The sequence below is a fragment of the Panthera pardus genome, unplaced genomic scaffold (genome assembly GCF_024362965.1).
Source record: "Panthera pardus isolate Hobbes unplaced genomic scaffold, ASM2436296v1 HiC_scaffold_16, whole genome shotgun sequence".
NCBI classification, from domain to species: Eukaryota; Metazoa; Chordata; class Mammalia; order Carnivora; family Felidae; genus Panthera; species Panthera pardus.
The window spans coordinates 81315199-81330635 of record NW_026526721.1 but is presented as its reverse complement, the minus strand read 5'-3'; the positions used below and the strand labels follow the sequence as shown (position 1 = coordinate 81330635).

At 39.7% G+C, this 15437-nt stretch overlaps 1 protein-coding gene across 1 annotated transcript in view; it reads right to left on the bottom strand.

Moving 5' to 3' along the window:
* The window catches only part of EHHADH (enoyl-CoA hydratase and 3-hydroxyacyl CoA dehydrogenase), a 47093-nt gene extending 32280 nt beyond the window's left edge, over positions 1–14813 (bottom strand). Inside the window, exons 1-3 of the mRNA XM_019463398.2 lie at positions 14652–14813; positions 9065–9168; positions 4000–4172 (exon numbers count right to left, since the gene is read on the bottom strand). Of these exons, the coding sequence (XP_019318943.2) occupies positions 4000–4172; positions 9065–9168; positions 14652–14725 (351 nt within the window). The 5' untranslated portion in view covers positions 14726–14813. The remainder of the gene's footprint in view (positions 1–3999; positions 4173–9064; positions 9169–14651) is intronic.
* Positions 14814–15437: the final 624 nt, after the last annotated feature.

Here is a 15437-nt window from a genome sequence, read left to right as displayed (position 1 = left end):
ACATGTTGTATGATTCTGTGTATATGAAATGTCTAGAATAGGCAAACCCATAGAGACAGAGAGTAGATTAGTGGTTGCCTAGGACTGGGGGAGAGGGGAGATGGTGGGTTACTCCTAAAGGGTATGAATTTTCTTTTTGGTATAATAAATGCTCTAAAATCCACTGTGGTAAGGGTTACACAGCCCTGTGAATATGCTAATATACCATTCAGTTGTACACTTTATTTTCATTTTTTTAAGTAGGCTCCACGTCCAGCATGAAGCCCAGTGCAGGGCTTGAACTCACAACCCCGAGATCAAGACCAATCAAGAGTCAGATAACCAACTGAGCCACCCAGGCACCCCTCAATTGTACATTTTATTTTTAAATGTTTTTTTTAATTTTTAAAAATGTTTATTTTTGAGAGAGAGACAGCAAAGGCAGGGGAGGGACAAAGAGAGATGGAGACACAGAATCAGAAACAGGCTCCAGGCTCTGAGCTGTCAGCACAGAGCCTACCGTGGGGCTCGAACCCACCAACTGCGAAATCGTGACCTGAGCTGAAGTTGGATGCTCAACTGACTGAGTCACCCAGGTGCCCCTTAAATGGTTTTTTTTTTTGTTATTTATTTATTTATTTTTGAGAGAGAGGGAGCATGAGCAGGGGAGGGGCAGAGAGAGTGAGGGAGACAGAGAATCCAAAGCAGGCTCTGAGCTGTCAGTGCTGATCCTGATGCAGGGCTTGAACCCAGGAACAATGAGATCATGACCAGAGCCAAAGTCAGACACTTAACTGACTGAGCCAGCCAGGCATCCTCAATTGTACACTTTAAATGAATGTATTATATGGTTTTTGAGTTATATCTCAATAAAGCTCTTACAGAAAAAAAATTAGACAGCAACCTCAGTCCAAGCAAGAGAATGAGTTCAAGCCCTTTACCACATGCCTCTCTTGGCTACTTAAAAGTGGCTAAAGTTCTGTTAGTTTTGTTACAGGTACAGGATGGGAGGAGGAAGGTGCTTTAATGCAGACTGTCATTTACCCACATTGTGATTCCAAGAGCTCCAGAATACCTGGAATATTTAAGAGTTTCTCACACAAGGTATTCCTAACAGTCAGTCAAGAATTTTTCCACCACTGTTCATCCCCATCCCCTGACTTATCATTGCTTATAACTTACATCTACACTCAGTGTGCAGAAGGCATGGTAAGAGGGACACAGAAAAAGGAGCACTTAGGATATATATCTCTATTCATAAACCCTTATAAAAATTAAAATGCTGGGGTGCCTGGGTGGCTCAGTTGACTGAGTGTCCAATTCTTGATTTCAGCTCATTTTATGATCTCAGGGTTCATGGGCTTGAGCCCCATGTCTGGCTCTGTGCTGACAATGCAGAGCCTGCTTGGGATTTTCTCTTTCCCTCTCTCCCTGCCCTCCCCTGCTCTCTCTCTCAAAATAAATAAATAAACATTAAAAAAATTTAATGCTACAAGGAAATGTTAAATAAATTATGGTATATCTATAAGACAAAATTATACAGCCATTTAAAATGATATGTTTAAAGACTATTTACAATAAGATTAACAGCAGGTTTCTTGTCAGAAACCATGGAGACCAAAAGGCAGTAGGTTGACATATTCAAAGCACTAAAAGAAAAACATGTCAAACAAAAATTCTATATCCAGCAAAACTAGCTTTTGAAAATGAAAACAAGGGGCACCTGGGTGGGTTAGTTGGTTAAACATCCAACTCTAGATTTTGGCTCAGGTCATGATCTCATGGTTCATGGGTTCGAGGCCCATGTCAGGCTCCACACTCCCAATCCTGCTTGGGATTCTCTCTCTCCTTCTCTCTGCCCCTCCCCCATTCTCTCTCTCTCTCTCTCTCTCTCTCTCAAAGTAAATAAATAAACTTTAGAAAAATCAAAATGAAGGCAAATTAAAGCATTCTGAGGTAAAAACAAAAATTGGATTTGTTGCCAGCACATCTGCCCTACAAGAAATCCTTCACAGTGAAATGAAAGGACACTAGACAGGAACTCAAATCCATGTGAAGGAATAAAAAACAATGATAAAGGATCACTATTTAGGTAAATATAAAGGACAAATTAATATAAACTTTTCTGTATAATTCTTCTTTCCTATCTGATTTAAAAGACCCCTACATTAAGCAATAATAAAAAATCTATATGTTTTCACTCTTATGTGGATCCTGAGAAACTTAACAGAAGACCATGGGGGAGGGGGGGGGAAAGTTACAGAGAGGGAAGGAGGCAAACCATAAGAGAATTTTAAAAACTGAGAATAAACTGAGGGTTGATGGGGGGGAGGGGAGGGGAAAGTGGGTGATGGGCATTGAGGAGGGCGCCTGTTGGGATGAGCACTAGGTGTTGTATGGAAACCAATTTGACAATAAATTTCATATTTAAAAAAAATGTGTTAATGGGCATACAAATGTGCAATGATACAATTTGTGACAATAACAGCATTAAAGTAGTGGGTAACGGAACCATATAGAAGCAAACTTTTTTGTATACTATTGAAATTAAGTTGGCATTAATCTGAACTAGATTGTTTTAAATTAAGACGTTAATTGTAATCACCAGGACTTTCTTACCACCAGTAAGAAAATAACTCAAAAATACATAGTAAGAGAAGGAACAAGAAAATGAAAAGGGTAATAGAAAATATCTATTTAATACAAATGAAAGCATTAATGGAATAATTGAGAAACAAAAAAGATATAAGACAAAGAAAAAAAATAGCAAAATGGCAGAAGTAAGTACTTCCTTATTAGTAATTATGTTACATGTAAATAGATTAAACTCTCTAAAACAGATTGGCAGAATGCATAAACAAATAGGTTAAATATGATATTAGTATAAAAATGGAGTACAAATGAAATACAATATAATTCCAAAGGTAGGTGTTTTTTTGTGTTTTTGTGTGTGTGTGTGTGTGTGTGTGTGTGTGTGTGTGTGTTTAGTTCATTTATTTTGAGAGAGAGCATGTGGGAGGGGCAGAGAGAAGGGAGAGAGAGGATCCAACACTAACAGCATGGAGCCCTACTTGGGGCTTGATCCCACAGATGGAACCATGAGATCATGACCTGAATGAAAACCAAGAGTCAGACACTTAACCAACTGAGCCAACAAGGCGTCCCTGTAGGTGTTTTTTTTTAAAGACAGCAAAGAAAAATAAATTTTAAAAACGCTATAAGAAAAATGTATTACATAGGAAGAAGACCAAAAGAAAATAAAATAGAATATTAATAGTGGTTATTTCTGAACTGTGAGTTTATGGGGATTTTAGTTTACATCTTTATACTTTCCTGTATTTTTTAGTCTATCACAATGATCAACATTATCTTTATCATTAGAAAAATATGTTACTTACAAAATGTTACCATTCTGAGACTGGTATCACAGACCTCATCTACATACTTAATAGCCCAAATTAAATCTATTTCCAGAAACAAATGGATTTACAATTTTGTGCTATTTTCAAATAGGAAATTGTCTTCTAAGGTACTAATAATGACAGGGGACCACAAAACCAAAACCTTTGAGGAAATAAAAATTTAAATAAGTATGCATACTCAGGGATGAGAGTCAAAATATTTTATACCTCATGCTGCATAAGCATGGCTCAGCGGAACGTGACGTAGGTCATACTACTGGAGCAGAGTTGTGGGGGCCCTGTACCGACCCAGTAGTTCCCCTTTGGTTTGTGTTTTATGGGGAGACCCAAGGGCTAGGGCTAGGGAAGCAAAGGGACAGTCATGGGGCTCAGGGTAACAGCTATTTACTCATGGAATGGACATTTTTCAACATGTCAACAACTACTACCACTGTGCTGATGCATAGCAGCTGAAAAACCAGTGCTAAAAATACATAAGAGTTGTCAACCAGGAAGCTAGCTTTTCAAGATGATCACCACTGAGGCTTATACAACATTTAGACATCGCCTTAAAGAAAAGCCCCCCACACCGAGCCCCATATGGAGCTTTAGCGGTTACCTCTGCATGGGCAATCCTATAGTGAGAGCCCAGGGCCAGCTCTAGTCCCCCTCCTAAAGCCATGCCTTGAATAGCTGCCACCACGGGCTTCTCATTTCTCTGTATTTCATCTACTACGTGTCCCAGTACAATGGCGGGCTTTCTAGGAGCAGTGAAGCCGTGGATATCAGCACCTAAGGACACAGACAAGGAAAAGGAGAGGTGGAGAGTCTTGGACTTTGTTATAGACAATAAGGTATCAGATAACTCTCAAGGAATTTCAGACCTTTTTGGGACCACAAAACATTTAATTCTTTGGCTGGACACACAGTGAAGGAAAAATAACCTGGAAAATGTAGAACATTACAAGAGAAAATCCTCAAACCTTGATCAGGAATCCTGTAATCTAAAATCTGTCTTCCATATGATAGGTAGTAACTCTATCTGTAAAAAATTAAAAGCCTCAGAGAAGGGGGAATAGAGATTCAGAAGTTGAACCAGCCCTCCCTCCCCTTCTTTTTTTTGTATAGTATTGCTCACCAACCTTATTATATGTTTGTTAAGAGCATAAATCATTACAACATAAAACCTCAGCATAAAACACATACATATTTGTGAGTTATATGTTTTATGTTTTTGTAATAGATTGTTTTTATGATCAATAAAAGCAACATTTATTTCTTTTCCTAATTATAAAAATAACACATGCATTATAGAAAATTTGAAAAATACACAAAATAATAAAGAACATAAGGATCACCCCAAAATCACCACACAGAGATAACAGTGTAATATTTTTGTGAATTCTTAATTGTTTCCCAATGCATATATGTAAATGGCTTTGTGACCTTCAGTAAGTTATGCAACTTTTTTATCATAACACCTATCTTCAGTGACTTAGGAGAGAATTAAATGAAAGTTTGCTATCATATATATTTAACATTATTGAAAGCATTCTATAACATCATTTTTCATATTTTCCTTTTTTCACATAACATTATACTGAACTCTTCCCCATAGAATTATCTGTTCTTTGAAAACATTAAGCTTGGCAGGAGTTAAAAAGTTAAAGTAATTCTTTCATATCAACCTATTTAACTTTTCATTTCTACCTGTACCTTACCCAGCATCAATCCAAGATTATGACTTTTTTGCTCACCGATCCATCACAGTCACACTCGCATCTAGTGTTATTAGTTATTATTTCTATTCCTTTTTGGCTCAAGAAAAACCAGATATCTCAGGCCTATCAATCCTGTAAGTTTAGATTTAAATGATTTTTCATGTCATAATAGCAATTAGTGCGTATTGGATAAATACTTTACATCAGGCACCGTGCTAAGTAGTTTCATATACTCTCTTATTTGATTTTCTTAATATGTAGGTTAAGTAGTATAACAATCTCCATTTCACAGGTCAGGAAGCTAAGGCTCTGAGATGTTAAGTGACTAGTTCAAACATATGACCAGTTAATTACTGGTAGAATAAGGATTTGAACTCAGTTTAACTACGGAGCCCACATTCTTAAACGTTATTACTACATTTTTCTACTTGCAGCATAAGGTTAGTACTAGTATCCCAATTTTACAGAAACCAAGGCACAAACAAGAGTACAGTAATTTCACTTTTTAACTGTTTATTTCTGGCATATAGAAATGCAATAAAGTTTTGGATATTGATTTTATATCTAGCAAAATTACTAAGTTATTAATTATAATACCTTTCTAATAGATTATTTTGATTTTTCTGCAAACTCTATCATATCTTCTGGATAATGAAGTTTTGCTTCTTCCTTTCCAATCCCAATACCTTTCATTTGTCTCTCTAGCCTTACTGGACTGGCCAGGGCCTAAAACACAATGTCAAACAGAAATGGGGAGAGTAGCTAGCCTCGTCTTGCTCCTATCTCAGAAGGAAAGCTTTGTTTTGTTTTGTTTTGATTTTTTCATTTTTAAGTAATCTTTATACCCAACGTGGGGCTTGAGCACAAAACCCCAAGATCAAGAGTCTCATGCTTTACTGATTGAGCCAGCCAGGTGCCCCAGGAAGGCTTTCAACTTACCATTTTATCTGATGTTTTCTATAGGTTTTCAAAAATGGATTAAGACATTTTCTTTCTATACCTAGTTTACTAAAAATTTTTATTTTTAATGCATGTCAAATGATATCAAATGTTTTTTCTGCAGTTCTTAAAAAATTCATATGATTTTTCTCTTTTAATCTTTTAATAGAATGAACTACATTAATCTTATAATGTTCAACCAATCTGGAATTTCCGGGAGAAATGTGATACCTTCCACTTTTTATATATTGTTAGATTCAATTTTATGATATATTGTTTAAGATTTTTATACTTATGTTTATGAATGAAGCTTGCCTTTCATTTTGCTTTCCTTTCATTGCAAATTTCATTTGTAAATTTTGCTTTTTCATACTGGCCTTGATAGGTGTTGGTATCAAGATTATGCTAGCGTCATGAAATGAGTTAGAAAGAGTACTGGATTGAATGGTGCCCACACAGAACCTGTGAAACTTACCTTATTTGGAAATAGGGTCTTTGCAGATATAACTGAGTAAAGATGAGGTCATACTGGATTTGGGTGGGTCTATATAAGATCAGGGAAATCTGGACGCAGGCGAGAAGGCCATGGAAAGAGACAGGAGTGATAAAGCAATAAGCCAAGGAACACCAAGGATTGCCTGCAACCACAGAAGCTAGAGGAGGCAAGCAAAGAGTCTTCCCTAGAGCCTCTGGAGTAAGAATGACCATACAGATACCTTGAGTTTGAACTTCTACCCTCCACAAGTCATCGGTTATGGCAGCCCAAGGAAACTAATATGGGAAGTGTTCCCTCTTCTTTTATTCCCTAAAACATTTATGTGAAATTCAAATAATATTTTCCTTGACTTTCCAGTTAGAGCTTGCCAATAAAGTCATTTGGGGCTGGAATTTACTCTGTGAGATTTTTGATTACTGATTCGATTTCTTTAATGGTTTTTTATTTCCACTTGAGTCATATTGGGAAGCCATAATATTTTCATTATCTTTTTTAATGGCTACAGTATCTGCAGTGATATCCCATTTGCCATTCCCTATATACATTGTGCCTTCCCTTTTTCTCTTGATCAATCTCTCCAGAGGTTTGTAGATTTCATTAGTCTTTCAAAGAACTAACTTTTGACAGTCTTGAATCACATTTGTTTCTATCACATTAATTTCTCCTCTTCATTATTCCCTTTCTTCTACTTCATTGGGTCTAGTAGTTCATTGGTTAGTTCCTTGATATAGATGCTTAACTCGTTATGTTTCAGTCTGTTTTCTTTTCTGATAAATACCTTTAAGGTTATAAATCTCCTGCTAAGTTTTGCGTTAGCTGTATCCTTCAGTTATATATGTTGCATTTTCACTATCATTCAGTTCTAAATATTTTCGAAATTCTATTATGATTTCACTTTGACTCAGGGATTATTAAGAAATGAATTTAATTTCTAAACATATGAGTATTTTTAGTTATATTTTTGTTATTGATTTCTAGTTTAATTGCATTGCTGTCAGAGAACATATTCTAAGTAAAATTTATTAAGACAAGTTCTTGTGGTCCAGTATCTGGTCAAATCTGTAAATGTTGCAAATTTGAGAAGAATGTATATTTTCCAATTGTTCTATGTAAACCCATTAAGTCTAACCACCTCTAATGCTTTTCTAGGAGAATTTTTTTTTTCTATCCCTGAGTTCTAACTACATTCTCCCTTTTCTACCTTCTTTCTTACAAAGAAATATTGAGTTTTCCATAATTGGGATCCCTCTCTCCATGGTGCAAAGTCACTATCTTGGGCTTCTGACCTGAAGTTTCAAAACAACAAGTAAGCCATTTCATAACTGATTAATGTTTGGCACATTATTTTAATCTCTCTCAGGCTGATCCTTATCATCTGTAAATGGAGACTGTAGGATTTACTGAGGATTAAAGTATGTGTAAAAATACTACTGTTTTCATTATTAATAAATAAATAACCCATATAGTACTGGCACATAGCAGGCAAGATAAATGGTAATTTTATAATGATTATCATTTTTACATTTCTTTACTGTCATGATTCCAATATCTATTTCTTCTCAGGCTGCAATTAACATACATTAAATTCCATTGGCTACAGTAACATTACACAGGCCTTCATATAGGACAAAAGGCATAATATATTCATTTGGGAAAAGAAGAAAAGCTACTACAAATACCACTGAATCACCATTTCAGATTCTTTTGCCATATGTTTTCAGTATTTTTGCATCTTCATAGAATAACCCAATAAAGAGAGTCATGGTCACTGAGATGGGTGACTATTAGAAGAAAAATGAACTCAGGGGTGCCTGGGTGGCTCAGCCAGTTAAGTGTCTGACTTCGGCTCAGGTCATGATCTCGTGGTTTGTGGTTTCAAGCCCCACATCAGACTCTGTGCTGACAGCTCAGAGCCTGGAGCCTGCTTCAGATTCTGTGTCTCCCTCTCTCTCTGTTCCGCCCCTGCTCGTGCTCTGTCTCTTTCTGTCTCAAAAATAAATATACGTTAAAAAAATTTTTTTAAAGAAGAAAAATGAATTCAATTTCAAGTCTCTGTCAGAAAGAAATAAAAAATTACATTTATTGAACATCTTCTGGTGCAGGCACTGCACTAGGGACTTTCAGATATATCTCATGTAACCTCACAAAAACCTATTAAGATAGATACTACTATCCACTTTCTAAACAGAGAAATTGAAGAGTTCAGGAGATTACAGGGATTCGTCCAAGCTCCCATAGGGTGGAGATATATGCAGAGCAGGTATGTACCAACAGGTGTATATTAGCAGGTATACCACCCATCAAGCCTGGGTGTCCTCCAAAGGCTCATCCAATACAAAAGAGAGCAAGGTCAAAGTCTTCTCTGGGTCTTTCTGTGACTTTTGTCTCTCTGCAATGTTTCCCATTCCCATTCAAGTCTCCCATATCCATTACCCACCCTACGGTATTACCCACAGGGACGGCTAAGGCAGCATCAGTCTCAGGCTGTGGATTCCAAAGATAATGAGAAAGAGTTAGAGACTGGTTACCTGCAGAGAATTTGCCATCTGCTCCACAAATCACAATGGCTTTTACTGTATGGTCTGTTATAGCTTTCTGCAGTCCCTCTTTTATTCCATGGAGTACAGATGTACTAAAAGAAAAAAAAAATTACACGAGGCATTAGAATTAAATTTATACTATCTCAGACTTTTTCCCTTTCCTAATAATGAAAACTGAAACACACACGCAATGTATAAAAACCCTAGTTACTCACTATTCAGTTTTCACTAATTTGATCAACTAATAATAAACATGTCAACTGTGAATTAAGCACTGGACTAAATAAATGAATAAGCTTTTTCTTGTTTTTATTTATTTATTTGAGAGAGAGCAAGCGAGTCAGGGCGGGACAGAGAGAATCCCAAGCAGACTCTGTACTGTCAGCGCAGAGCCCAATGTAGGGCTCAAACTCATGAACCATGAGATCGTGACCTGTGCTGAATTCAGATGCTTAATTGACTGAGGTGCCCAGGTGCTCCAAATGAATAAAAAAAATTATTTTAAAGTTTATTCATTTTTGGGACAGAGAGAGACAGAGCATGAATGGGGGAGGGTCAGAGAGAGAAAGAGACACAGAATCTGAAACAGGCTCCATGCTCCGAGCTGTCAGCACAGAGCCTGACGCGGGGCTCGAACTCACAGACTGCGAGATCATGACCTGAGCCAAAGTCAGATACTCAACCGACTGAGCCACCCAGGCGCCCCTAAAATTTTTAAAAAATAGTATTTTCCTACAGTTTGCTGTAACTTTGGCCACTTAGAAGCAGCACTAATCAATTTAAAAATATCATTGTACATCTTCTATGTATACTGAAAGGAGCTTATAACATCCTAGGAAACGACAAAATGTCACACTAAGATGAGTGCTGTAATGAAAATACAAATAAAGTGATGTGGACATTCACAGTGAGAAGAAATTACTTTCAATTTGTCATATTGGCAAAATATAAGAAAACTGAAATAGTCTAAAAGAAACAACCCAAGAGATGTGTCAGGGGCTTCAAATTACCCCAAATATCCAACCTTCCCCACTTCCTTCAAAATATTAAGCATCTAGTTTTTAGCTGGATACATGACTGCCCAAAATAAAGGTTGCATTTTCCAGCTTGTTATGCAGTAAAGTCAGCCTAAGGCATTAAGTTGTGGTCAATAGGATGGAAGCAGATTTGGTATATCCAACTTTGGGAAGAGTTCTTAAAGGATTGGGTATGCTTTTCTCTTTTCCTTTTCTGGCAGGAATGGGGATGTGATGGCTAGATCATAAGTAGCCATCATGGACCAAGAGGTGGAAGACCTGAAATGAGGATGGCAGAGCAAAAGATAAACAGAATTGGGAACCCTGATGATTGTGGAACAATCATATCATTCTAAGACACTGCTATGAAAGAAATCAACCTTATTTTGTTTAATCCACTACTCTTTTGAGTTTTCTGTCACTGACAGCCAAAGCTAAAACTAACTAATTTAGGAGGCAGAGGCAAGATCTGGGAAAAAAAGGGCACGCAGTAAGTAGATTTTGCTAAGTTTCAGTTGATGAGGGAGTCATCTATAAAAGAGAGCTATAGTCAAGATTGAATGAGTCAGCCAAAGGCAAAAAGAGTTGAGTGTAAATCCTCTGGATGCACTCTCATTTAAGAAGTGGGAGAATTTTAAAGAGCAGTTGGGGAGAGAGGAGTCAACGTGGTGGAGAAGTAGGGGGACCCGAAGTTCCCTCACCCCTCAAACACAGCAGTATTGAGGCCAGAAGACATGGAATTCCAGGAATCCGGGCTACGGAGTGACAGAAACATCTCCAGGGGCCCACAGGGACAACATGGTGAGCCATAGGTGCATGATTACGAACTGGTAGAGATAAAATGGGTGGTGTAGGCGCGGAGGGGAGGGATCCCCTTCTGTGGAGAAAAGGAAGAGAAAGAGAGGCTGTGGAAGTAGGATTGTATTTGGACAACAGAAAAACCACAGATGAGGGAATGGAAAAAATGGAGAAAGAACCAGTTTCTAACCGTGGGGCTTTCTCTGCCCTGTTCCTGCACCTAGAGAGGAGGGGAGTCAGCCCCAGGCTAGGTAGCTAGCTCCCAGGAGCAGTGGGAGAGAGCAATCCTCTCCCTTGAATGCTGTGGGAAGAAGGCAAATAGCCATTCCAAGGACAAAAGACCCTGCAGGCGCCCACCAGCTAGAGGCCCTTTGTCGGCTGGGTGGGTGGTGACACTACCCCAGAACCGGGGCACCCAGTTCCTTTATGACATAAGGGTTTGAATCCCAGCCAAGCACCAGGGAGGTGTAGGAGACAGTGGAACAGGACACAGTGGCCCACTCACACCCACGTGGCACTGTGAGGAGGGCCTAAACAGAGTGGTTTGGGACACCCAGTCCAGGAAGGAGAGACTGGGGTGTCGCCATTTTTCTCTCCATCACCAACAAGGTGGGGTTTCAGGGATCAGGGCCGGCAGTGGAGGCGGGACCTGCCTACACCAAACCACGCCCCTCCATGCCTAGTAACTTGGCCATCTGACAGGGCAAGATTGACACTGACCAACCAGACAGCCCCTCCAGACCAGCGCAGACACTAGTTCCAAGGCACTGTCAGATATTGGTCTAGGGGATTTACATTCTCTGATTTGATTCATGGTCAATTCTTATTTTCTGTGTATATGTAGATACATATTTTTTTCTTTTCTTCCTCTTATTTCTTCCTTTCTCTAGTCGGGTTATTCTGGCTGTTGGTTTGTTTAAACAGACATTTTTTTTTTAATCTATACTTTTAACACCTCTTCTGTATCTCCTTTTTTATTTTCCTCTCTCTCTTTCTGGACTGGCCATATAGTTTCTCTGATTGTCTTCCTGGGCAATTTTTTTTCTTTTACTTTTCCCCACCCTGTCATTTCTCTCCTTGTATAGGATAAGGCCTTTTTCACCACAACCCCCCCTTTTAAAATTTTTCTCCAGGGATACTTCAAGGAACAAATCATAGCACACGTGGTAGAAGTTCCAAACCACCACTACGAGTAGGGAGACAAAGCAACCAGAGTCTCAACAGAGAGCACAAAACACACTCCAAAAACACCTTCTGAACGGCCAGGCCCTGGACATAACAAGCTATTAAAATACATAAGGGACAGAAAACTAGCCAATATGACGAAACGGAAGAATTCTCCTCAAAAGAAATTCCAGGAAGAAATGACAGCCAGAGAACTGCTCAAAACAGTTATAAACAATGTAACTGAGAAAGAATTTAGAATAACGGTCATAAGATTAAGAACTGGGATTGAAAAGAGCATAGAAGAGAGCAGAGAATCTATTGCTGCAGAGATCAAGGAACTATGAAATAGTCACAGTGAATTAAGAAATGCTATAAATGAGGTGCAAAATAAACTAGATGCAGTGACAGCAAGGATGGAGGCAGAGGGGATATTAAGTGGAAAAGAAGATAAAATTATGGAAAATGATGAAGCTGACAAAAAGAGAGAGAAGAAAATATCCACATATATAACTTCAGAAGAAGACAGAAGAAAGGGCAGGAAAGTATCCCCAAGTAGAGAAAACTTGAGGAAGCTGAAATGAACCCCAGGCAGCAGGGCCTGCTGGAGGGCCTTGCAATGATGGCAGGCAACACATGTTCCATGCCAGTTTATGACTTCCAGCATATGTAAACTTCACCACAACTTTATGAGGTAGATACAAACGTTTCTCTTACAAGAGGGGAAGGGGCAGGCTAACGACTAGAAACGTTTAAAATAGCTATGAGAAAATATTTCTAGTTATGGGTGTTAGACTGTGAAACGTTTCCCCCAAGTTCTTGATGGGCATGGTTTCCTCTTATGAGCAGAGGCTGAGGCAGAGTCCTAATATTTAGTAATTCTAACTAAAATACAGACAAGTTGGGGCACCTGGGTGGCTCAGTCGGTTAAGCGTCCGACTTCAGCTCCAGTCACGATCTCACACTCCGTGAGTTTGAGCCCTGCGTCGGGCTCTGGGCCGATGGCTCAGAGCCTGGAGCCTGCTTCCGATTCTGTGTCTCCCTCTCTCTCTGCCCCTCCCCCGTTCATGCTCTGTCTCTCTCTGTCTCAAAAATAAACGTTAAAAAAAAAAAATTAAAATACAGACAAGTCCAAAATGGATATGTAATTATATTATGTTTTTCTTCATCAAAACCAAAATAAGTTATTTTGCTTTTTTTTCTGAGAATGGCAAGAAAGTGGACATATCATCCTTGTATGATTTTTATTGCTGCACTTTTTTTTGCATGACTAAATGCAATAACTCATCTGAAAAATAAAAATTATAATATTAATATGGTAAAATCAAATCTGATGACACCAAGATAAAAATTCAGGTAAAATTAGCAGGTCTCCTCAATCCAGTCTCTCTTTTGTTCCAGCGGTATGTGCTAAGAATGTTGACCAAAGGTCTTTCACCCTGTTTTATATATTCATTGTAAATTTTAATTTTGGCTAATCCTACTCTCCGAGGATGGACGGCTCTATCCTGGGCTGATGGATCACTATCCTTTTTCCAAAGATATGGAAGACCAAACCTATCTAACAACCTCATTAATTAAAACAAAAACAAAAACAACTAGCATTAATCTCAGTTTTGAAAGCAATGCCGTAAGCGCATTGCACACGTAGGTGGGAGAATTTAAAATAGGCAAAGGTGGGGCGCCTGGGTGGCCCAGTTGGTTAAGCGTCCGACTTCAGCTCAGGTCATGACCTCGCGGTTCATGAGTTCAAGCCCCGCGTCAGGCATCTGTGCTGATGGCTCAGAGCCTGGAGCCTGTTTCAGATTCTGTGTCTCCCTCTCTCTCTGACCCTCCCCGGTTCATACTCTGTCTCTCTCTGTCTCAAAAATAAATAAACCTTAAAAAAAAATTTTTTTAAAGAAAAAAAAATAAATAAAAGGGGCGAAGGTGCTCCATGAGGAAATCAAAAAAGATAAACTGCACAGTCTACTCCATAGGCTACTTAACTAGGCTTACTCCAAATGGATCCTCCACTATAGCACTAAAGCCTTTAAGTTTAGAACAAATCAGGAGAAAGAACTTTGCATTTCTGTCCAGGCCACAATTCACCTTTACTCACTGCCTTGGCATTAATAGGAAACTTTATTTTTTTTAAATGTGAAGCCACTTTATCATCAGATTTCTATATCTTATGAGTTACACTTTATTAGGGCAGCCTATATTCGAGATTGGGAAGTGAGAGGTCAAGGGCTAGCGGGCATTGTACCTTTAAGAACAGAATGTACACATGAGAAGTCAAAGCTGCCAGCAAGTAGAAGAGCAGGAAACTGGCACGTATGGCCCGTGTTGGAGTCCAGCTCGCCCACTTAGAGGCCATCTGCCTGCCTCTGAGCCTCAGTTTCCTCACCAGTGAAACACCGGTAGGAGTTCGCTGCGAACGTCAACCAAGCTAACCTATAACCAAGCTAACCTATGCACAAGGCCCTGGCATACGCCGCGGTTGTCTGTGTTGGCGTCTCTCTGCTTTTAATCCAGCAGGGGAAAGTCAAAGCCTCGGAGCAGGCAGGCGGCGAAGGGCCCTCCGTGCCCGGGCTGGAGGCAACCCAGCCCATTACCTGATGGCGTTGACCGGCGGGTTTCGAAGGCGGATCAGCGCCAGCCAGTTCCGCGGCCGCGTGTACTCGGCCATGTCTGCGCGGTCACGGAGGTCGCTTGCGCCGCTCACGCCTGGGCACTGCCGCTTTTCCAGCCGCCGCGGAGCCGGCCCCGCGAGGAGGGGCGCCCGCTGGGCCAATGAGAGCCGGAGCCCGGCGCCACCTCACGCTGCGCATCCTCCCACCCGCTCCTCCTCCTCCCGGGACCCAGTCCCGCGCTCTGCAGACACTTGTGCTCTCTTTCTCCGGAGTGGTTCCCATCACAACCTAGGTCAGAGAGGACGGTGGAAAATGGGTGCAGTTGCCAGCAAGTCGGAGTTTACAACACTGGCCCAAAGAGGCTGCCTTCTCTGGATAACTTCAGGGTTCACTAAGTTGGTAGAGCTGTCCTCATCAGTTTTCATCTTCATGATCCTTCTTAACAGGAATAGATACCTGGGGTCTTGACAATTACGTGACATGACACAACCACTTGGCACATAAAATACACGCACCGTGCGTTTCACCTAAATCTGTATGGTACCAACCGCGGACATAACCATTAATGTTACCTGTCTTACTGTAACGGGGCAACCTAGTGAAATGCATGGGTATCTTGTCTGATAACCAAACCTTCTCTTTCTTTTCTTTTTAAAACAGTTCCCCCAGTTTTCTTGAGATATACTTGACTACTTCACTATGTAAGTTAAAGGTGTACAACCTAATGATTTGACTCACATAGCTCATGAAATGATTGCCACAGTAAGT